Source organism: Mustela nigripes, chromosome 3, assembly GCF_022355385.1.
Source record: "Mustela nigripes isolate SB6536 chromosome 3, MUSNIG.SB6536, whole genome shotgun sequence".
NCBI classification, from domain to species: Eukaryota; Metazoa; Chordata; class Mammalia; order Carnivora; family Mustelidae; genus Mustela; species Mustela nigripes.
Window position 1 is genome coordinate 46,888,511 of NC_081559.1, and position 24,743 is coordinate 46,913,253.

At 45.0% G+C, this 24,743-nt stretch overlaps 1 protein-coding gene across 1 annotated transcript in view; it reads right to left on the minus strand.

The window, feature by feature from the left end:
• Positions 1-24,743, minus strand: part of LOC132012955 (contactin-associated protein-like 4) — a 140,750-nt gene that overhangs the window by 23,968 nt on the left and 92,039 nt on the right. Inside the window, exons 15-19 of the mRNA XM_059392746.1 lie at positions 19,836-19,963; positions 13,854-14,024; positions 13,100-13,318; positions 8,323-8,562; positions 3,090-3,314 (exon numbers count right to left, since the gene is read on the minus strand). Of these exons, the coding sequence (XP_059248729.1) occupies positions 3,090-3,314; positions 8,323-8,562; positions 13,100-13,318; positions 13,854-14,024; positions 19,836-19,963 (983 nt within the window). The remainder of the gene's footprint in view (positions 1-3,089; positions 3,315-8,322; positions 8,563-13,099; positions 13,319-13,853; positions 14,025-19,835; positions 19,964-24,743) is intronic.

The window sequence follows — 24,743 nt, forward strand, 5'->3', positions numbered from 1 at the left end:
ATATCTTCTAGACTTCTTTCTTTCTCCTCCCCTTCAGGGATTCCAATAATTCTGACGTTGGAATGTTTCATGGCATCATTTATTTCCCTGATTCTGTTTTTGTGGTTTTTAAGCTTTTTGTTCCAGGCTTCCTCTTAATCCTTTCTCTCTATCTGTTTGTCCTCCAAATCACTAACTCTATTTTCTGTCTCAGTTACCCTAGCTTTGGGAGAATTTATATTAGATTGGAACTCATTGAGAGCATTGTGAACCTCAGCCTGGTAGCTTTTAGCTCTGCCCTAACATTGTGAACGTCCTGTCTGAGCTTTCAGCTCAGCCCTAATCAATTCCGTTTGGTCATCCATGGCTTTCTCTAACCTAGCTATTGCCTGGATAATTGTTGGCCTGAATTCTCTTTCTGACATATTGTCTATGTTGATAGCCATTAGCTCTGTTGCAGAAGGTCCATCCTCTGTATTTTTCTTCTGTTGGGCATTCCTCTTCCTAGTCATTTTGGTGAGAGATGGCTGAACAGATGTAGCTGGATGTATCGACCGTAGTGCAGTCAGGGTGCACCCTGGAACACTTATGAGCAATCAGGATTCCCCACCCAAATGAGAGAAAAAAGAAAAGAAAAAGAAAAAGAGAGAGAGAGAGAAACAGGAAAGAAAGGGAAGATGAAAGAGAAGGTTCAGCCCAAATGGGTCCCAAGGTAAGATTTATGAGGTATAAAAACAAAAACAGACAAACAAAAAGACTGATAAAAGTATATAACAAGAGAAAAAAGAATATATATCTCAGGCTCTGCAAATAAAGGAAGAACCTTGTTGAAAAGAACCCCAAGTGTAAGATTTATATACTATCAGGACAAACACAAAAACACAGAAACACTGGTGGAAGAAAAAGATGAGAGAGTGGTTATAAATTCTCAGTGTGGGTTAGGAAGATTGTTTTGATCCTTCCTGGATGTATCTTGATATCTTTGTTAAAGGACTCAACTTTCCTAGGATAAAGGGGGATTAAAAATTGGTGTACCTATAGGGGTAGTATTGATTGGGGAAAGGGGATTACTTTAAAGTTTAACTCTATATGAATATTAGAAAAGAAATAAAAAAGGAATAAACTAAACTAGACTAAACTAAAATTAAAAAAAAAAAGAAATTCAAAAATTAGAAATGCAAAAGAAAAACGTGAAAAGAAAAAAGGTGTATGTATCAGAAAGTTAAGGTTAGAAGGTTACTATGGAATTTGATGTACTGAACAGCTCGCTGTGATAGTAAATAGGTTAAAAAATTATCTATACAAAAAAAATGAGCCAGAATAGTGGGAACAAATTAAAAATAAAAGTTGTCCTATGAAGTAGTGGTAGTTCTCTTGTAGTCTTTTTTTTTTTCTTTCCTGGTTGATTTTCTGGGGGAGGGGCCTGCCACGTGGGTTTTCAGTTAATGATGTTCCCTGAGTTAAGTCCTCCAGTCCCCCTCAAGGCCTGAGGAACCCGGTTTTTTCAGGCTTTTGTTCTCTGGAGGTTTTTATGTTTGTTCAATTTTTTTTTCCTCTTGCCTTGACCGCCTTTGATGGTTTTTGTATGTTTAGAGGAAAGCAAACTGCACCCTGATCTCCCTCTCAGAGAGAAGCCTCAGTCTGTTCTTCTGTGGGTGTTGCAGAGCCCATATAAATTTCCCCTTGGCTGCCGGCAGGGCAGGTTCTGAGTTGCGGTCCCCGGCGACGCAGGATCTTCTGCTTGTACCCAAAACCACAGCAGTGGCGGGTATCTGGGCAGCTCCAGACTGCCAGAGAGGTTCCAAGCAGCGATCGCAGACTGAGATTTTCCCACTGGCCCGGGCTGGGAGTGCCTGGTCTTTCTGGGTCTAAGAGCGCCCAGCTTGCGTGCAACTTTTGGGGGAGGCTGTGGGTCATGCGCGCATCTCAGGCTCTGAGAACGGGGCGCAAGTCCGAAAGCACCAGGCTGGGCCTTCCTGCACCTCTCTCAGGGGAGAGTTTGGGGGCACATCTTTCGCTCTGAAACAATGGTGCAGGTCAAAGAGCGCCAGCTGGGCCTTTGTACCTCTCTCAGGGGAGGATGAGGGGCGCATGCATCTCAGGCTCTGCAGTAGGGCTCACGCATTCTGCCATCTGGCGTGGCTCCCATCCCTTCACGGGAGCCAGGCCCCCGGGCGCGCTGGTGGCTCAGGGACCAAGGCCTGGTTTCTACGCTGCACTCTCTATGACTCAGCGCCAGGGGAAGCTGTCCTGGGACCAGGGACTTAAGCCCCTGTCCCTAGCCGCCCCAATTCCCACAATCCCCCCCCCCCCCCCCCCCCCCCCCCCGATCCTTTGCTCTTTTGGAGTGCTTTCAACCAGTCTCCAAGTTAATGCTGGTCCCCAGATGCAGGGCACTCTTGGATTGGGGTATTACTTTCCACCGGGTCATCTCTGGTGGCTCCCTCCCCCATTTGTTTATCTTCGAATATCTTCTGCCATTCCCAGTCCGCTTTACCTGCCCACTGGCGTTGTCTGCCCCTGTAGAGATCCACACGTGTATAATTCTGATCTCAGGCTGATCTCATGGGTGATCAGAGTTCTTTGGTAGGTAATCAGCTCACTTTAGGGTACAGGTTGAAAGGTGCCTCCTCCTACTTCCCTGCCATCTTGTTCCCCCTGTATTGTACCTTTAATTGTCAAGTGGATATGGAAAAATTTACTTCAGAACCATGGACAGAGTAAACCCAACGTTCACCGGGAGTTCAGGGAGTCATTTTTGTATGACCTTATTGTGTTGGCGCCCACCTTAATTCTTCTCCCCTTTGCTTAGAAGGAAATATTTTCCACATATAACCAGACGCATTATACTTCCAATAAAGAGCTTCCAGGGATAGTAACATTTCTGTTTACCTGAGATGTGCAAATTCATCAAAAACTTTCTAGAAGAATCTTAATATAATTACTGAAAGGATACATTTGAAACAATATTTTTGTAGTTCTGGAAAACAAAGCAAAATAAAACAAACTGGCATTTGCAGAGTATGAAAGTTTTCCCTTGTTCACTGAACACTCCACGTGTACAGTGCGAACGACACAGTTTATGTTTCTAACACTCAAATGAGACTCACCATTTTTGGCCAAGATAACAGAGAGGTATTTGTTGTAGAAAGAGTCCACATAGAGCAGGAGGCTTGGGGTTTGCAGTGTCTGGAAGCTGAATGTGATCCTCTCTCTAGCTAACGTCATGTCCCCATGGAATGAAGCAGCGTGGGGGCTGGAGTTTGTACTTAATGGATAAAATTCATGAAAATTGTAAGTCACGGAGGACCCAGCTCCAAAGTGTGCAGAAACCTCTGAAACGATAGGCACATGTTTAAGTTAAAAAAGATTAAGGGTTAATTTTAGGTATACTTATGGACCTTTGAAGTATTTTAATTTCTAGGACATTTTAATAGATGAAAAGGCAGAGGATGATGAAACAAGCACTCACACATCTCAGAAGCCATAGCTTCCTTGGTTGTTGCAGTTTTATGACTGCCCTCAGTAAGTCTGAATGTTGAAACTGCCTCTGCTCCTTCCTCAGTGGAACATGGTCTAAACAGGCACAGACATCTGCTCAAGCTTCTGTTTCCTTCCTGCATTTTCCTTGGTGTTAGTCTTTTACTTTGCAGGTAGCAGTCTCGCCCAGCAATGATGAAGGCTGGACGTGGAAGGTTCTTTCCCTCCAGACTACCACCAAGTGTCCACTCGTGTCAATATTTTGATGGAAAAGCAAAGCAGTGTTTGTGGCATCACTGCGAATTTGAGAGAGGGAAGAAACTGTCCAAAATCCTCCCTAATCTGTTTATGAGAGAGTGTCCTTGGCCTTCCACATAAGATGGGGCCCTGTGTGTGTGTGCATGTGGTTGGGGGCAGGGCCTAGGTAGTTTAGCCACTGGGAGTCCCTGCATCTCCATGGCTACAGCAGGTACCCCCCTCCTGGCATGGCCCTCATATCACCTCCCTGCAAACCCACACCAAGACCACCTGAGAGTTCTTTCCTTGTTGCTCACCAGGGGGACCTCTAGGGTGATGTATATCAGCAAGAAGACCTTCAGGCTTCATTTTGTGAATATGGATACAGAGCCATATAGGAGGGGAAATACCTTCTTAGTGGAGCTCAATGAGCTATAACTAGGGACAATAAACACATCCACTTAAAATGTAAAATTTGCAGAGTGTTAGGAGACGAGCATACCCATGAAACAACATCCACAGTCAATATTCAGAACATTTCCAATTTTCTTCTGCCCTTTGTGATTCTTGACACAAAGAAGCACAATTCAGTTTCTTCCTTAGGCCCCATATTGAGGCAGCCACTGGTTTGCTTTCTGTTACTCTAAGTTAATTCTAGAATTTCATATAAATGGAATCATACATTATGGTTTTTTAATTTTTTTTTGTCTCAAGCTAATATTTATATAGCATGGGTTAAGTGTCAAGTTTTAAGTGTCAGCCCCATTTATGAATTCTCTATTCTTTTCACCATAACTTGTTCTTTTTAAAATGCTTTGGAAATCCAAGGCCTTATGCATCTCCATATAAAATTTAGAATTAATTTACAATGCTGTTGAAATATCAGTGGGAGTGTTGAATCCACATAACAGTTTGGTAATAAATGATATAGTGATAGTAATGAGTGATCCAGTTCATTGACATGGTATGTTCATCCATTTCTTTAGATGTTAATTTCTTTTAGTCATTTTCCGTGGACAGGTCTTACACTTACTTGTTCCACATGTCTGTAACTATTTCATGTTTTTGAATTATATTGCAAATACAATCTTTTTAAAAGTTTTTCCAGTTGTTCATAACTAGTATATAAAAATTAACTTGAATTTTGTATATTGACTTTGTATTCTGTGACCTTACTAAACTCCCTCATTAAATCTAGTAGGTTTCTGTGAATTGTCTATATTTTATATAGATGATTATATCCTCCATGACTAAAGAGAGTTTTATTTCTTCTTTCTAAAATGTACAGTCTTTTTTTTTTTTTTTAAAGATTCTACTTATTTATTTGACAGAGAGAGATCACAAGTAGGCAGAGAGGCAGGCAGAGAGAGGAGGAAGCAGGCTCCCTGCTGAGCAGAGAGCACTATGTGGGGCTCCATCCCAGGACCCTGGGATCATGACCTGAGCTGAAGGCAGAGGCTTTAACCCGCTGAGCCACCCAAGTGCCCCTAAAATGTACAGTCTTTATGGCCTTTCCTTGACTTATTACAATGGCTAAGACCTCAAACATATTGGAAGAAGTGATGGGAACAGAAATCTTTGCTTTCTTCGGTTGCAGAGGGAAAACATTTTGCACCACTGCATATGTTAGTGATATGATGTTAGGTTTCTTTTGTTCAGTTAGGAAGATACCTTATATTCCCAGATTTCATAGTGAACTTGTCAAATGTTATTTTCTTTCTTCTTATTTTTTTTTTCTTATCTTTTTTTTTTTAAGATTTTATTTATTTATTTGACAGACAGAGATCACAAGTGGGCAGAGAGGCAGGCAGAGAGAGAGAGAGGGGAAGCAGGCTCCCTGCTGAGCAGAGAGCCCAATGCAGGGCTCGATCCCAAGACCCTGAGATTATGACCCGAGCTGAAGGCAGAGGCTTAACCCACTGAGCCACCGAGGTGCCCCTCAAATGTATTTTCTGTATATACTTCACTGTTTTTCTCTTTTATTCGGTTGATATAAGGTCTTTCTTGAGATTTTTAAATAAAACCTAAAACAGCATTGCACCTTTTGGATTAATCCCACTTATTCATGTATTTTTTCCTATAGTGTTTGATTTGGTTTGGTGATTTTTTTATTAAGTGTTTTGGTGTTAGTATTCATGAGTGTATTTCTGTAGTTTTTTTGAGTGTTTTGTTTCTTGTAAAATCTTTGTTTGATTTTAGTATCAAACTATTAGAAGGCTCATGAATTGCATTGGAAAATGCTCCTCCTCCCTTCGTCTTCTAACAGCCTGCATCAGACTGGAATTATCTTTCCTGTAGAAATTGCTAGCAAATAGCTTCTGGTCCTGGAATTTCCTTTGTGGGAAGAACTTTAATTAGAAATTCAATTTCTGTAGTAGTTGTAGGTTATTGAGATTTTATATCTATTATGCTTTGGTTTGGTAATTTGTGTCTTTCAAGAAATGTGTCCATTTAATCTAAGTCTGGAAATTTATTGTCATAATGCTGTCAATATTGTCAATATTTCATTGTTATCCTCTTAATTTTTGTACCATATTCTTTGGTATTTTTAATTTCTGATATTTATAATTTTTGTCCTTGTTCCTTTTTTCTTGGGCATTGAGTTAAAAATTTATCAATTTTATTGATCTCTTCTATGAATTAGCTTTTAATTGCATTGACATAGTTATATAATGCTAGCTATTTCAATCATGATTGCATTGATTTTTTTCCTTTGCCTATTTTTATTTCATTAATTTTTGCTTCATTTTTATTATCTCTTCTACTTTCTTTGATTTCATTTTGTTCTTTCTTTAAATTCCTAAATTGGAAACTTATATAATTGATTTTATACCTATATTGTTTTCTAATAAAATATTTTATAGTCATAAATTTCCCATTAAGTAATACTTAAGTTGTATAACTCAAATTTTAATATGATATATTTTTATTTTTACCTAAAATATTTTTTAGTTTCATTTATGAGTCTTCTTTGACTCAATGGTTGTCTAGAATTAAAGTATTTAATTAGTGATATTGTCAGAAGATTTTGAGACTCTTGAAAATTTTTTCATTTTTTTCTATTCTTCCAATGGAGTATTTTTATTGTCTTACTGTCAAGTTCACAGGTTCCTTCCCCTGTTGAGCTCATCTGGTTATAAATATTTTTTAAAACTGCAGTAATTGTATTTTTATGCTCTGATATTCCTGCCAGTTTTTTAATATGATTTTCTTTGGTCTGTTGAAGTTGTGTATATGTTTGTTGATGACTTCTTTTCTTTGTTTCTCTGAATTTGATTCCATTGATGAATATGATATAATCATGACTCAATGTCTTTGTCTGCTGAAACAAACAAACAAACAAAAGGCCGTACTCAGAGTCAATTCCTATTAACTACATTTTCCCCCTGAGTATGCAACATAATTTCTTGATTTTTTTACACATTCAGTACTTTTTGAAAACTAGACAATGTTGATAACTCATTGTAAATGTTCTTAATTTTGTTGGTTCTTGTTTCTATTTTTCTGTGGTTGCTGCTGTTCGTTCCAGGAGGTGAACGGTATGCCTGCACCCCCATTTCAGCCTGGTCTCCCCAGGCATGCCTCCCTTGCATCTCTGCCACCGTGCCACGTCTGGAGGTCTTCCTGAGTCTGCCCACGTGGGTGTTCGCCAAGGGTTTGAGCGAAGACCACCAGCAAATCTGAGGACTCATCCGCTCTGGTCTCCTTGTGTCCAGTGCTCGGCTTCCCGTCCCCGCAGCTGTCCGTGAGGCCACTCGACTCTGTCAACAGGGCTACAAGTGGATTTTGCCTGCGAAGGTGAAACGTGACCTGGAATGAGGCTACCCATTACTGTCACACATTCGTCTTCACATATCGCTTTTCTGTGACCGTGCTCCCGCCATTTCTAGGCTGTTTATTCTTCTGAAAATCAAGAACTGATCCAGTTTGGTTCCCAGGTTTGTTCTCTATAACCCAGGGGCTTTTAAGGTCAAAGGGTAACAGCTCAGAGATTCCTGAATGGAGGCGTTGACATTTATTTTGGTGAGCATGGATTTTAGTTAGATTCTGTGAGTGTCTATGAAAGCATAAACCTCATAAGAACATTCCAAGAATTGTGTCCCTCTACAATCAGCTCGGTCATTTTTCAATGAATGGCTTGTGACCTCTCAGAATGAGACTAAACAGATTCTGTCATTTTCACTGTAATAAGAGGTCATCAGTAAACCTCGGAGCAAAATGTTTAAGTGGATCTGTTTCAGCCATCTTAGTACAAATGGGAAATGTATTTATTATGTCAATAAAATATATTTTTGGAGGAAAATTCTTCACGTACAACTTGAAGCCATTACTTTATGTAATAATATTAAAATAACCAGAGCTGCACAAGACAGACTTCCAACACGTGTTATCTCAGAGCACAGGCCCGAGATAGGAGTAAGGAGGCTCAAACGGTGTTTCTGGAAAAATCACAGAACTGACGTTAGATTTCACAGTCGTTGGCCCTCAATAAAATGAGATTAGTTGTAAAAGAGTGATTTGCCGAAGGAATTTGGGAACTGAATACATTCATGGAACGACGGAGGAGAAGAGGCTCAGGGTCCACACACCCCCGCAGCCCCCTCCCCCCAGCAGGTCCACACTCACCCTGTGTGCAGAAGGGCCCCGAGAAAGCAGAGAGCTCGCAGTCGCAAGAGAACCCCCGGGATCTCTCCTGGCAGCGCCCCCCGTTGTGACACAGATGCCCGTAGGTGCTGCAGTGCCCCGGACAGCCAGGCTGCACCCCCGGGGTGACCTGTGCCCTCTCCTCCAGGTCCAGCACCTTCCCGTTCAGCTGCAAGGATCGGATGCACCCCAGGAAGCCTCTCTGTCTGGTGGCCGTGCCTCCTGAAACAGAGCACAAGATGAGGTCCAGACCCGGTGCAGCCAGGGCTCTACGGGAAGACGCAAAACTGGGGCCCTCAAACACCATTATGAACAGATAGAATTTTCAAAATGTAAATTTTGACATAGTTGGGAGAAATTCAAGGACACTGAAAAAACTTTTTTAAAACAGCTTGACTTTGCTTAATGTTTATTCTAAACAGATTTCTTGTTAGTTAACTGAGGAATTAATTTTTAAGTTAGTTTTATTAGAATATAGAGCAGGACTTAATATAACATCAATATTGTTGTAATGATGATAATGGAATGTGGTGGACATTGATATGATTAGCTAAAACATAAGAATCTTTTTAAGCATAAAACCCCAGATGTCCTTTTACAGCAATAGTGGAATAATGGGACTGGATTTGCTCTCCCACCTTGAAAATAACTTAAAGAACCAGAACAATGTCAAGCAACAGTTCTGAAGGCACTGGGCGCGTGGACATAAATGGCAGTCAACCCCGGGCATGAGAAAATAACACGTCAAGCTCTCCCATCACTCCAGCTTTCTGCCTGGGGAGTTTGGGGGCCGATGTCGCTTGTCTCCCCAGTGAACTCGGCAGGTCTGCAGAGGGCCCCGCCAGAGCATTGACCTTAGCGTTTGCCAACACTATTTGTGAGGAAACATAGCTAAAGGGGATGATAGCCCACGTTCATGAACTGGGAGAGGAAATGGCAAAACGTTTTTACCACCCAAAGCAATCTACAGATCAGATGCAGTCTCTACCAGAAATCCACTGGCATTTTCACAAAGAGAAAAAAAAAATCCAAAAAATCTTACATACCCCAAAGAACTCCAATGCAATCTTTAGATCATGCCTTCTGATTTCAAATTATGTGACAAAGCCACAGGGATCATCAAAGGTTATGGGCATAAAGAGAAGTAAAAAGACCAGCGCAGCAGAATAGAGAGCCCAGAATTAAACTCACACAAATCATACGCACTCAAATAATCTTCAACAAGGGCACCAAGAATACAAATGAGGAAAAGATAAGCTCTTTAATAAATGGTGTTGGGAAACTGGATCCACGTGCAAAAAAACCATAAAAAACCAAAAACATGTAGTTGGACTCTTACCTTACACCATAAACAAAAATCAACTCAAAATGTATTGAAGACTTAAATATAAGATCTGAAACTATAAAACACCTAGAAAAAAACATAGGTAAAAAAAATCCTTGGCCTCTGTCTTGGCAATGATATTTTTGTAAGACACCAAAACACAAACATTAAAAGAAAAACAATCAAACTAAAAAGCTTCTGCCCAGCAAAGGAAACAACCAACAAATTGAAAAAGCAGCCTACAGACTGGGAGCAAATATTTGTAACACATATATGGTGTAGGGTTAATATGCAAAATATATAAGGAACTTCTACAACTTAATAGCATAAAACCAAAATCACCTGAGTATATATGGGCAAAGGCTCTGAACAGACCTTTCTCCAAGAAGGCATGCAGACAGCCGGCATGTACATGAGAAGGAGCGCCGCACCACTAATGACCAGGATCGTGCGGAGCAAAGCCGTAGTGGTTTATCACCTCACAACTGTTAGAGTGGGTTTTACTGAAAGGACAGAGCTAACAGATACTGGGGAGGATGCGGAGAAAGGGGACACTGTTGGTAGGAAGGCAAACTGGTGCAGCCACTGTGGAAGACAGTAGGGAGTTTCCTCGAAAGTTAAAAATAGAATTACAATATGACCCGTTAATTACTCTTCTCTGCATATATCCAAAGGAACTGAACTCAGTATCTTGAGGACATACCTGCACGCCCATGTTTATTGCAGCAGCCAAAATAGGAAACCAACAGAAATGTCCATAAATACCTCACATTAGATATGAAAATGTGGTATATTATTCAACCTTAAAAAAGAAGGAAATCCTGTCATTTGTAAGAGCGTGAGTGGGTGTGGAGGACATTATACTAAATGAGATACAAAGAGAAAAACAAATGCTCTCTCATCTCATTCATATGTGGAACCCAGAATCATCAAACTCATGGAAACAGAGTGTAGTGTAGTGGCCATCAGAGCCCCAAGGGGGGGGATGGGGGAGGAAATGGGGGGTTACTGGTTGAAAACACCAAGTTTCAGTTATGAGAGATCAATAAGTTCTAGGGATCTAGAGCTAACAACACATTTTGTATCCTTAACATTTTTAAGAGGTTAGATCTTCAAATGGGCAAACAAAGTCAAAAGTTGAAATATATCGGGAGGATATTGTTTGATAAATCGTCAAACTAGAGATTAAATCCTTCTGCTCAATTGTTTCAGAAATCCTGAAATTTTATTTATACCGTAGCCCACCTTTTATTTTTCTGATCAAAGTAGGTAAGAAAATGAGTTCCTAAAATGAAGATCAAATTTCTCTTATTTCACAATCTAGAAATAAATTGCATTTTGAGAAAACGTTTTCAAAAATGTGTATATTGTGCTTATGTAATTAATCTCCCATAATCAATACCTACAGTTATTTGCATTAAAGAATCAAGCTCAGACATGAGACTGCTTTCCACTAAGGGATTCCGAAGAGATCGAAGTCTCCAAAATGCATGTACCAATGGCAACTGCCCAGAGCAGTAGGAGGCAAAGCAGCGGGTGGGGCAGAGATATCTGGACACAGCACCGTGCTGTCTTCAGAGGCTCCCCTCCTGGGCTGGATCACATGTGGGACGGCATGTGGAAAGAACTGACTTTGTGTGGAGAATAGCTTCTGTTTTCCCAGAAAAGTGCCCTAGCCACTGATGGTCGGGGCTGGCGTGTTTGCACAGTGTGAGGCTTACCCTCCCTGAAACAGTCCCAGTGGGACGGACAGGACACAGTGCAGGAAAGCCCGGGGCAGACTATGCACAGAGGGCTGAAGACCATGTGTCTCCATTGTTCAATGTTCTCAGGCTATTTCCGATGTTTTAAATTCTTTGAAAACAGCCTACTACAGCATGGCAACTTCAGGAGGTCAGACACTGGCGCAGAACCGTGTCTGAGATCTTACTTTCGAACACTAATCAGTGCTTCAAAGATTTAGGATTAACTAACCCAGTGTAACAAATGAGAGATAAAAGTGGGGTTCAAAGAAATTTCAATCACTAGAAACAAAACATAAGAAGTGAAAATGTCCCATGATATTTGAGGGATTTTATGTCTTATTTATATTTACTCAATTAAAAAAAAATCTTTATAAGCGTTGTTCAAGTTTGGCCAAGTGACCACAGTTCAGGAGTCTAGTACAGTGCCTTAGGTATAGAAATTTCAATAAATATATCTCCAATAACATAAAATGGTAGTGGCACCTGGCTGGCTCTGTCCGTTAAGCGACCAGCTGGATCTCAGCTCAGGTCTTTTGTTTGTTTGTTTGTTTACTTTTTAAATTTCTTTGCAGTGTTCCAGAATTCATTGTTTGTGCCCCACATCCAGTGCCCCATGCAATACATGCCCTCCACAATACCCACCACCAGGGTCACCCAACCTCCCACCTGCCCCCACTCCAAAACCCTCCGTTAGATCCTCAGAGTGCACAGTCTCTCATGGTTTATCATCCCCTCCAACTTCCCCCAACTCCCTTCTGAGCTCAGGTCTTGATCTCAAGGCTGGGTATTCAAGCCCCATGAACAAAAAGTAGAAAAGAGCAAAAAAAGTAGAAAAGAGCAATTATACAGAAAATAGGAAAAACTGTGTTTGTGAAACATCAGGGTAAGCTTCCTCTTTTGGGTAGGAGCCTGTAAGACAACGAGGCAGTTTGTAGGGATCCTGGGAATCTGGTTCAAACTGAGACTGGTTGATATTTCATTAATAGTTGGAGATTATTTTTCATTTGTCAGAGTTTATAATAAATAAACAGTATCCTTATTCGTTTGAAATGCGTGGAGTGGTCACAGAAGGGCTAATCCCTCCATCTTACTGATGCCCCAATCCCAGTGAAGCCATTCCTGAACAACACATGGGAAAAGGAAAACCAAGCGGCCAGCGCAGTGGCAGCCCCACAGGGCTTGAGTGGAGTGATGCCAGTGGGGGCTGAAGGGGTCAGGGAGGAGACCACGATGCCCACTGATGGGGTGGGGGTGTCAAGGTGTGTGGGGTGGTGGCTGACCCTCCTGGCCCTCTCGCTGTTTCCGGGGGGCCCCCGGGCGGGGACCCACCATTGAGAAGTGGGAGCTGCTGATGTTTGCCTCACTGCTGGGCACGAAGTGGCCAGAGCAGCGCCCGCTGCTTGTCCCTTGGGAGCCAGACTCAGGGAGGTCAGTGCCTGACACCCCGGGGCAGCGAGTTGGCTCCTGCGTCCACACTGGGGACAAAGGCACTTTGTTGCCATGCCAGGAGGTCAGCGTCCAGCATGAGCAACCCGGCTGCTGGAGCCTGGAGCTGCCCGATGGGGCTAACGGAAGTGGGGGCTGGCACGGAGCTACGGTCCCACCCCTGCCTCACCTGTCCCCTTTCCTTGGAGTCATCCACCCCACTGCACACACCCCAGGCTTGGGAAGGGTGCCGGGTTACACTCACCCACAAAGAGCTGGCTGTTGAGCTGCAGTCGCATGTGCCCGTCTTCGGGGGCTGTGTGTGTTCCGGGTGGGAGCAGGTCCACCTGCAACCAGGCTTCCTTGATGTTCCTCTCGGCCCGGACCAGGTGCCACCGGTCATCATTGAGGGGGCCGGGCGCCCGCACTGTGACCTCACAGGGCCCGTTCCCGACATCAAAGGAAAAGGCCACTTCTCTTGGGGCTGGAAACACGACACATGGGAGGGTGGAAGCCGTTTCCCAGAGGGACCTTGGGGACACAGGGGAGCGGCCCTCCCTCCAACCACGGGCAGTAGAGTATGTTTCCAGGTAGACCAGAGGGCAAAGGGATCTCGTACTTGAGAAAATAATGATTTTTAAAAATATGATTCAGAATGTGTTAATTCACTTCGATTTGTGCCAGATTGGAACCATAATTGCATGTGTAGAAAAAACTATAAAACATCTGGATTTTGTGTAGAACTTGGTCCAGACCTTCACGCATTTTATAACGTGAGCAAGCTGGGGGTGCACGGATGTCTGCGGCAGGCCCTAGATGAGTGTTTCTCAGACTGGACCCTCTGTGGACTGGTGCTTCCACTGGCTGTCATGTGCATCACTGCTCCCGCTGGGCAGAGGGCACAGACCTGCAGGACTGGACCCGAGTCTCAGGCTGGAGCTGGTGGATGGAGGGACAAGGTGCGTCCAGGCCTCCTTGATCAGTGACAAGGAGCCCCACAGAGTTCTCTGGAAACTTACAGCGTAGCTCCAAGCTGATGAAGTCTGTAATCCCCAGGTTCTCTAAGAACACCCCAGATGAAGCTCTCGTCTTGAAAAAGAAGGACACATCGGCGCTGAGCTCTGCATGTAGAGTGGGGAAGTGAAGGTATGAGGTTTCTGTGTGGAAGGAAGCCGAGTTCCAGAAGGATCCTAGGAGACAGAAGGGAAAGGTCACACTTTCAAAGCTGTGTTTGCTGTCCTGGCTGCCTTTTCCTGAGCGTGCCCACAAGATGCCTGAGCTGAGAGCTCAGTGGGAGTTGGGATCCATGAAGACCCTCTCCTCGTGGGGCAGGAGAGAGCGCCTTACAAACACACCACCCATTAGGGATGTCTCCTCTGCATCCAGGCAAGTCACTCTGATAACATTCTCCACAGTTTATCATCAGACCTTAACTCATCATTTGGAATGTTAAGCATGTTCATAGCTGAGTTTGAAAAAAATTCTGCAGAAATCCAAAGAGTTGCCCATCATAACCCCAGGGACTCAGCTGGTCCAAACTGTTCCAGCCTCACCAGGCTCGTTCCCCAGAATGCGCACTCCCATCAGACGGAGAGGGGGAGACGCTCTACCAAGCCTGCTCCCAGACAAGCATTTTCCCCTGAGTCCTGATAAGATGGGTGGAAAGTAACCACCCACACTGGTTTTTGCCACAGCATCTCCTATCGTTCAAAGTCAATGAAAAATAAAGAAACTAAAACCTCTCAAAGATAAAAAGCTTCTTCCCAAGGATTAGCTCTTTGATGGAAATGAACTTTTCTTCTGAGTTCGTATGTCCTGGCCTCCCTCTTGCTGGGGGTTGCCTCTTATTGAACCTGAGGTTGGGCATGGTGCACAGCCTGGGCCGTGATGACCCTGCGTCCCGGCTCTGAGGCCCCATACCTGACAGCACTCACGTCTGAATCACTTTTCCTGGAGCATAAGCTCATGCATGGTCAGAAAACAGCCACCTCAAATACCTCTCCACTCCATGTCCAGAGGACAGACGCAGTCCTGGCTAGTCTCTGCACTGTGTGTCTCTAGCCAGCATCACCTCCTGCCAAGCTGGTCTGCTTTGCGGCTTTCTGGCTGGGGGTGGGGGCAAATCAAGATGTCAGTTCTCAGGTTTTCCTGGGACTCATGTGGAGCCAACAGCCCCTTTGCTAGCTTTCTGTGGAGATGCATTTTGGGAATGTTTTGTTTTTCTAGAGGATAATTAGGTAAGGTGAGGTAAGTTTTCCTCTGCACAGTTCTTCCCAGGGGCAGGTCCTGGTATGGTTCATGAAGGAGATGGCAGGTGATTGCCAGTCACAGGGGTCTCTGCGGCCACACTCAGTGGGACCACACTGCTCTTCTAGCAGCGTGCTGACTTAGGACAGAACCAAAGAGAAAAGAAGGACTCTTCCCAAACACGAGCTGACTGGTCATTAAGAATGTTTGGGCTTAAAATCCCAAATTAGAGAAAACGGTTTTAAAGGTTTATCTTTTGAGTCACTATTCAAGGGGGTACCTGCATCCCCATGTTCACAGCAGCAGTATCAACAATAGTCAAATTATGGAAAGAGCCCACATGTCCATCCACAGATGAACGGATAAAGAAGACGTGGTGTAAACATACAGTATTTACGCAGCCGTCAGAAAGGATGGAATCTTGCCGTTTGCAATGACATGGATGGTGTTATGGTGAGTGAAGTAAGTCAATCAGGGAAAGACAAATATCACATGATTTCACACGTGTGTGGAATTTAAGGAACAAAGCGGATGAACATAGGGGAATAAAAAAGAGGCAAACCACAAAACAGACTCTTAACAACAGAGGACAAACGGGCCTGCTGGAGGGAGGTGGGCAGGGGATGGGCGATGGGCTAGATGGGGGATGGGCATTAAGAGGAGCACTTGTCATGAGGAGCACTTGGTGTTGTACGTAAGTGATTAATCACTGAATGCTATACCTGAAAAAACAACAACAAAAGCATATCTTTCATTTCATTTCAGTTTTGTAAGTAGACCAAAGGGAAGCTCTGGGGACTGGTTTAATCTAGTAGGCTAGAATCTGTTTCTCGTGGGCTACACGTTTCTGCAATGAGTGAGTCGGAGGGGGGGGGGCACCTCTCATCTTCTGTGTGGCTGAAGCCTTTGAACTAATATGGACACTATTTGGTCACCGAGCTCTTGTTGGTGGAACTGGACAAGGTGACCCAGTGCCCATCTATCGCCTGCACCCTCAGGGGCCTGGGTCCTCTGTGCCTTGAGTGTGAAGTCGGGGTCCAGGAACTCACGGGTGGGAGCCATGAGTTCTGTAGGAGCAGACCTACGTGGGCCCTGCTCTGGGGGGTCTGACAGGAAGGGCTGTGGGCCACCCAGGAAAGAGTCACATTATCATATGGACCTTAAAGGTAGGGATCTGATAACAGGTCTGCTTGAAGGCAACCTTTATCTCATGTGCATATAGATGGGTGTGTGCGGGTGCACCTGTGTGATATAGAATAGTTACTTACATAAGAAAGTGATGTAGCATTACATATGTTTTTAATATAGATACGTATACAAAATGTACTGTATATATTATATATGTAACATTACTATATATACAATGTAACACATGGACTGTGTATCTGTAGACAGTGTGTGTGTCCTGTGCACACATGTGTGAGAAATATGGCTGTATAGATAGACACTGCCCAGTCAGGGAAATCAGCTCTGTCAGCCTGACTGGGTTAAGGCTGATTTCATAAATATTTTCTTTTCTAAGCTTTTATTTGACCTATTAATAAATTATCCCAATAATTATTACTTAAAAAGGAATAGAGACCATGTTAAAGGCACACTGTTTTTATAAAACAAAGATGTTTACTTTAAAAATTAAAAGTATATGAAAATAAAAAATCTGCTTCTCAAAAGTGGAAGTATAAATCACAAAATTGCTAAACTGACTGAGATTTTTCTAGCCAAATCCATCTTTCTGATCATTTAAGAGACTGTTAAACACAGCTTCTTAAGGAGAAAACACTAAGGGTTACTGCTTCAGCTTTGGGACCTAAACCCTCATGTGTCCATCCAATACTTCAGTGGCTCCTCTTGAAATCTGTAATGTTTTTGAAAGTAACAATTGGGATCAAATATAAAGGAAAATGCACATGAAAACAGTGAACCATGGGGCTGGCTATAACGACAGTTCTGGTTTTAGGCCAGCTGGAAGGGAACACAGCTCATCACACGCATCACATGCAGGAGACCTGCTGCCCCGTGTGGGGGAGGCACCTGCAGACATTCGAGGAGCTCACAGAAGGAAGAATTACTCCTACAGCTATTCACATGGCAAGCAGACTGAGAAGCTACCTCAGGCTTCAGTGCCTGCGTTCCCTTCTGTGTCTGTGGGGAACTCCCCTAATGTTGGCAGCTGCTACGAAGCTTACTGGTGTTCCTAAGATACAACAGGTTCTTTACTATCTACGCACAGAGACATGTTTACTTTAAGGGCAGTTGGATCCAGCAGATCCAAAGCAGGTAGAAAGAAATAACCTCGGGCCCAGAGGTTCGCCAACCCTCCCACCCTAGTTTAGGGGCAAGAGAAAACGTAAGTAACTCGCTGGGGGCAAGAGAAAACGTAAGTAACTCGCTGTGATGCTCCCATAGTTTTCTGCATGCACCCTGCCATCTGCCATGAATTCTTGCATATCTGGGATGGAAGTGCTGTGGCTGAGTGGGGCTGGGGCCCAGGAGGTCTGACAGCCACTCCCACCTTCCTGTGCTGTCAGCCTCTTCCCTGCACATTTCCCAGTCTCTGGGCTTCCTCCCTCCGGCAGTGTCTGCCCAGAATTGCCAGGCTGCCCTCCATCCCCTGACCTCTGCAGGGCTCTGTCCTTGACCTCTTCCCTTCTCTCTGGACATGCACCATCCAGGAGACCTGTCCTCACACGAATCCCACAGATAGCGGGCAGCCTCTCCAGGGACACCATGTGAGCAGGGCCAAGGCCCTCCGTCTTGCCTGTCTGTGTTCACCCCACAGACATCTGGACCAGCCTGTTCATGTCACCAGGCCAGAATAGCCCATGTCATCCATGGCAGCTCCATCCTTTGCTGTCTGGACCCCGCCCTTGGCTACCTTGAATTTGCTCACAGCTCACATCAATCTGCATCTACCTTTAAGGCAAATTCCCCTTGTGGCTCTCTGACGCAGCCAGGACCCTGGGCCAGCAACCATCCACCCACTCTGCTCAGGATGCTTTCCCTGCACTGGTGCATGTTCCTGGTCCTGCTGGTCTTCATCAGTGGGTCCTTTCCAGGGAGGCCTCCTGAACCCCCACTCTGTGTCCTGCCTTCTCCCCATTGTGTGCATGCATCATCACACGTGTGTGCATGGACTTATTCTCTCTCTGTTGCCCCGGGAGGACAGTGATGGCCTTCTGTCTTGCACCCAAATGCACCACTGGCCACACTCCATCGTTATCTGACTGACTGTCTGGATAATATTTCCTCTCTTCTTTGGCCTGTGAGCAGGCAGGATGCTCTTTTCGTTTTGGTTTCATAATGTGTCTTCCCATAATTCTGCTCATGTAGTTTGTGGATCAAATGGGAGTGGGGAAGGAAGATGGAGGAGGGGGAGGGTGGGGAGGGGCGGCCAGGGAAATCAGAGAATCGAATCCAAAGGAAAGCTAGGCAATCAGCGGCCGTAAGCATTTAAAAATTGTCGACATGCCCGGACCCTTGTTGGGACCTGCGCTGTGGAGGCCGGTAGAGGCTGTTGTCCAGGATCTCTGAAAATGGGATCAGTGCACCTGCACCCAGAATGGTTTTGATGGAGCAGTGCCAAATGGAGGAGAAATTAACGAAATCATTCCTTGTCTTGTGAGCCTATCCTCTGCCATGGGCTGCTTACTGCTGTGCATGCCTTGAATATTAATGTGCCCTGTGCAGCTTCGAGCCCCAGACGGCTGCTCCAACCACTGCTGACAAAATGAGGAGCCAATTGCAGGGCTCAGTAACAGCTTGTCCGACCACAGGACGCTGAGAACAAGGCTTCCTAACTGCATGTCTTTGGCGGTAGCACCAAGGCAGATGTTCAGATCACATTTAACATTTTAATGGAATAAATTATCTGAAAAATTAATTGAATGAAATGGGTTGCAGAATGCCGATGTCAAAGATTTTAAAATGGCTCTGCAATTTAGGTCATCAGAAAACGAAGACCTGGGACGCCTGGGTGGCTCAGTTGGTTGGACGACTGCTTTCGGCTCAGGTCATGATCCCGGATTCCCGGGATCGAGTCCCGCATCAGGCTCCCAGCTCCATGGGGAGTCTGCTTTTCCCTCTGACCTTCTCCTCGCTCATGCTCTCTTTCACTGTCTCTCTCTCAAATAAATAAATAAAATCTTTAAAAAAAAAAAAAAAAGAAAACGAAGACCACCTCTTTTCCCGTAGATAAAATGCCCATGGACTTTGAGTACAGATGGTGGGATGGAGTGGAGCACAGAAGGAATTTCACCCCAAACCTGATGAAACCAAGAACAATGAGCGACACACACAACAGCTCTCAAATTCTTTTCCGAAGGCCTGTACCCCGACCTGACTCCCGCCTGGCATCTGGCAGCGGTCCCCAAGGCTGCAGGGCTCAAACACGGCCGCTGTCTTCCTTGCCTGCACCCAGACTAAAACCCTAACCGAGAAATGGAACGAACAGAGGAAATCCGCAGGAGTCTCACGATAATCCTGAACCGCGAAGAGAGCCTTCTCTGGGAGCCCTTGGCGGCTCTGAGTGGATGGGCTCTGAAGCTTCCTGGCCGCAGGCCTGCCGCCACGCTCCCTAGTGATGGTTTGTATCATTGAGTAAGAGCGACACAGCATTAATGCTTTCCCTGTCTGCAAAGGGACACAACTTCTTCATCGGCACCCCGGCGGGAAACAACAGCTCAGCACACTGCAGCCTCCTCGCTGTCCCACTGACCAGCTGCCCCCAGGAAAGAGGTCCCGTGGACCTTACTTACGGTCCCCCTGGCACAGCAGAGGCCCCAGTCTGTAGGCTGCAGCAGAGCTTGGGCGGGCTGCATCAGCCACCACGATGCGTGTCACGGGCAGGTGTTCCTTGTAGGACAGCACACCTGTATCGTTGGTCCTGGGGGAGAAAACACCCACTGATGCCGCATGGGGCCAGTGCATAGGCTCAGCCACCAAATGTTGACGCATGACCCTTACTGGGTTTGCAAGCACGGACAGTGCCCACACCACTGGCCTCACAGGGGGCAGGTGGCAGATTCAAAAGTGGGGTCATCTGGACACAGCTGAGGTCACATTCCAACCTGATGAAACAGCTAACTGTTCTAAATATAGTGCCAGCACAGGACTCACATGAAGTTTTTATGTCTTCTGCGGTATTAGGTATTAGGGGAAGTCACTACATTTGGTGTATTACCTATTAGTAATACAAAATATTCTATACAACATGTAAATACAAACTTTTTTTGCTCAGAACTTTGTTTTCATTATTGTTGCTTTTTAATAACGACCTTGTTTTTATTTTGTCCCTTCTTACTGATTTTATAATTTTTAAAACTTATTTGAAACCAATTTGGGGATAAAATTGGGTGCAATGTTGTCTTAACTGTGGTCTATGAGACCGCGTGTGGGAAGGTGCTTGGGAAACGTGCCCTCTGCTCACACCCTGACGAGGCACAGGGGCATGTGTAGTTCCTGCCCTCCATCCAGGAGACATGGCAAGGATGCCTGGCTGTCACCGTGCTCTGCAGAGTGAGCATGCGGTGGAGACACAGCAATGTCTCTGGGGATGGTGCGAGGCAGGCACCGGCCCCTCCTGGCCGGTTCCGTTTCTCCAGCACCAGAGGGCTGTGCTCAGTTTCTGCAGTACCCTCCTGTTATCAGAAGGGACATCAGTTCTTCTTCTTCTTCTTCTTCTTTGTAAATTTTATTTATTTATTTGACAGAGACAGAGAGAGAGAAAAAGAGAGATCACAAGTAGGCAGAGAGGGAGGCAGAAAGAGAGGGGTAAACAAGCTCCCCACCCACTAAGCAGAGAGCCCAATGTGAGCCTTGATCCCAGGATCCTGAGACCACAACCAGAGCCGCTTAACCCACTGAGTTTCTGATTTATAGACTGTGGAGGCTCTGATGAGCAGCTAGTGCCCTGAATCTGCAGGAGCAGGGTCAGCCGTGTGGAGATGAGGATGGAGGTGGGGACGGAGGTGGGAAAGGGGATGGGGATATACACAAAGATGAAAACTTTGTTCAGTTTACTTTTAGAACCGTCATATTTTCACCTACTAAGCTAGAACACTCGGAATAAAACAAATAATGCAATAGAGTTAACAAGGATGGGAACAACTTAAAATGAAATACAAACATAAATGAATGAAACAAATCACAGATAACCATTTATAGCATAGCTACACTGAAGGAGGGACCAAGAACTAGTCTGTGACTATTTTTACACTACGTGTGCTAAATGATCTACCTGAAGTTAAGAAAGAAAAGGGGGGCGGGGAAAGAAGGAAGGAAGGAAAAGAAAACCCCAGACCTTTAAGGAAATGTTAGCTCTATCAGTAGGCTTCCTCTCTGTCTTTCTCCTCCACCCCCCACCTCAAGTTATGGGTTAGTGATTCCGATACCACTTTTTGCAAATTCCAAGACTGAAAATAGAAGTACATGCTTTGTAGAAAACGAGGACCAGGCTCCTAGCTGTTGGAAAGGAAGTTACAATTATGGAGAGAGGATGGTTAGAATTTATCCCATGGCAGTGTAATGGGATTGGTGAGCTCATGCATTCTAAGACATTCCAGTAGTACTGAGCACACCTAATTCCAAGTACTGATACCCAAGTTCCATTTTTTCCTAAAGGAACCAGAGCTTGTAGAAATGGTGATTCCAAAGCTGCAGCAGAGAAAGTACGAGTTTGGAATCTCGTATTGTGCCAAAAGTAAGAAAATGCTAAAGAATAGACACATATTAACATATTAAAAGGGCATAGCTTGAAATGACTCCCAATGGTCAAATCTAGAAAAAATTAAGCATGAAATTTAAAAATGGCAGGAAAGGGTTATAACACAGTGAATTAAGTAAAAATTCAAAAGCCCACAATGATATTAATAAATAAATAAATTGTGTGCATGCGTGAGAGAGAGAGAGCTAGAGAGAGAAAGAGAGATTAGGGCACACGTGAAAATGAAAATGTAGAATGTTACCCTTTGGAGATTTGGTTTTGGAAGATCCTCGGCTATGTTTTCTTTTAAAATCTACTTTTTCCTCTTTGATATTTGATCTGAAATCTGACTGGAATTGGTTTTTGTGTAGTGTGAAATAAAGGCCAAAATTTAATTTATTCATATGGCTATCTAATTGACTCAGCTCTATTAAAAGGACTATCCTTGGGGCGCCTGGGTGGCTCAGTGGGTTAAAGCCTCTGCCTTCAGCTCTGGTCATGATCTCAGGGTCCTGGGATCGAGCCCCACATTGGGCTCTCTGCTCAGCAGGAAGCCTGTTTCCCTCTCTCTCTGCCTGCTTCTCCGTCTACTTGTGATCTCTCTCTGTCAAATAAATAAAATCTTAAAAAAAAAAAAAAAAGGACCATCCATTCTGTACCTGGCTTTTCCCCTGTCCTGTCATGTAACTGTCCCTCTGCCTTTGCCCCAATATCACATTCTCTTCAGACCCAGTAGGAAAGGCCCTCTAGCTTTGTTCTTCTTCAACATGGTCTTGACTCTTTTTGATGCTTTTCTTTCCATTTAAATCAGAGAATTAGCTTGCCAACTCACACCCATGCACACACACACAAACACACACACACCCACCCCTCTGAGTTCATTTACAGATTTTTAATCTTTCATTTTACAAATTTCAGACTAATAGACACATTGCAACCGTAGTGTGAAGACTGCCCACTCACGCCTTGTCCCTCGGACTAATGGTGGGCATGCTGGGTGCGTCAGCCCTCTGGAGCATCAGCCTGGCTTGCTCAGGCCCAGCACATCCTTGAAGTCCATGACTGCCCCCAGGTAGAGGGAAGGGAGGTGTCTGGGGCAGGCACAGAGCATCTGGGGGCCCTGGGCGGGGCGCTTGCTACAGCCCACCCCTTGCACTGCACTGATCCCCTGTAACCATATCGGCTCCTTTCTGTCTTGTGATTGACTCTCCAGGGTGGTGGCTGGTAGTGTCCCCAGTGGGCCAAGCCCTCCGCCCTGCTGTTGGCTCTGAGGTCTTAAGTCGCACATACCAGCCCCCTTCGTCCCACCCACTGTGGGCACTCCTCTGCCTTGGGGCACTGCTGCTGGATGAGCTGTCCACCTTGAAGTGTCTTGAATATGGCTTTCCTGAGGCTCTGACCTCTGCCTCTCCTCTGCCAGGCTGTGGTTGCTGTGACTGCCATGTCCTGGGTGAGTCAGTGCCGGAGAAGACCAGAGAATTCTTTGGATTTAGGCTGTGCTCTCCACCCCAGTTGCATAGAGGCAGCACAGCGCAGCACGTCAGACACAGTCCTCTGAAGCTGTGAACTGGTTCACTGGTGTGAGGTGCCCAGGTGGCCCGCCGTCTGTGGCTCTGGGTTACTGTTGCTCCCAGGGGCTCTAACCCTGTGACTCCATGTCGTGCAGACAAGCAGAGGTTCTACAAGTGGATCTTGGGGCAATATCCAGAAGGATCAGTGATGCTGCATATCCAGAAACATCTTTCCAGTGGGAATGAGTCACAGGGGCCATAGGGCAGGCATTGGGGGTCAGAAGGCAGAAGGGGGCTCATGCCCTCTGGACAAGACACCAGGTCTTGCAGCTTTCTGGGGTTTCTTCCTGGTGGACACCCTGTTCGTCACTGACAGGAGACCACAGATACACTGCCCCCCCCATGTCTCACCCCCATGTCTTGTCCATAGATGGTCTTCAGTTTTCAGTCTTGCTCCTTCCCAGACCCTGACTGTCAGAGTCATTCACCCCTGCCCCAGAGGCCTCCTCCACTCCGACATCACGTTAATGGCCAAGGGTCCTGCTCTGAGCCACATAGCCAGAAACGTCTCCTTACTTCCCCACTCCACAGCATCCCGATTTTGTCTTGATTCCTGAGTGTAACAGACATTCTACAGCCAGATGGATCCCATAGATCAAACTTTGTTCCTTTAAAGGTGATTCTGTGTCCAGGACCTGTGCCCAGAGTAGCGTATAAATGTGGTACCTGAAGCGTTTGAGCTAAGGGGAGTATTTTTAAATTGGGGATACATTTGAAACATGAATCCCAGAGATTTCAAAACCTTTCCACTTTTCAAAGAAATTAAAAAAATCAATATGCCATGCAAGTTCTTTAGCCTCAAGTGTAAGTAACCAATTTTCTAATTTCAGATGTTCTATCAACATGAGACAGCTTTTCCATTTCATATGTGGAGGACCATTTTCACATCTGTGGCACTCCGTAGGCTAGTATTTCCAAAGTGTGATCTCCGTGTGATATATATGATTTTAAACATAACCTGATTTGACCAGCGATGTCATCCCATTATTTTGGACTCGCTCTCTAAGCCGGGGTATGCAGGCCCAGCCCGCTTCCCCAGGCAGCACCCCCACAGAGCACCATTCCCTTTACCTGTTTGACCAGGGACTGCTTCATGTCCCTCGTCTCAGAGGGACATTTCAGAAACTATGTCCTGTCAAAAAGATACATCTTAAGTGAACTTCATGGGGCATGATTCAAAACCATTAGAAATGATAATGAGGCTGATGTCATACTGAACAAAAAATATTAGCGAGTCCCGTGGATTTATCAAGATAATAGAATATTGGGGGGTGAGATGGTGTGATATGTGGGTTTTCATAGCAGTAATCTGGGCAGGGGTGAGCAGGTGGGGCAGCCCACCACCTGAGGCCGATCTCGAGGTGGTGGCTGGTGGTGGGTACCTGGGGCTT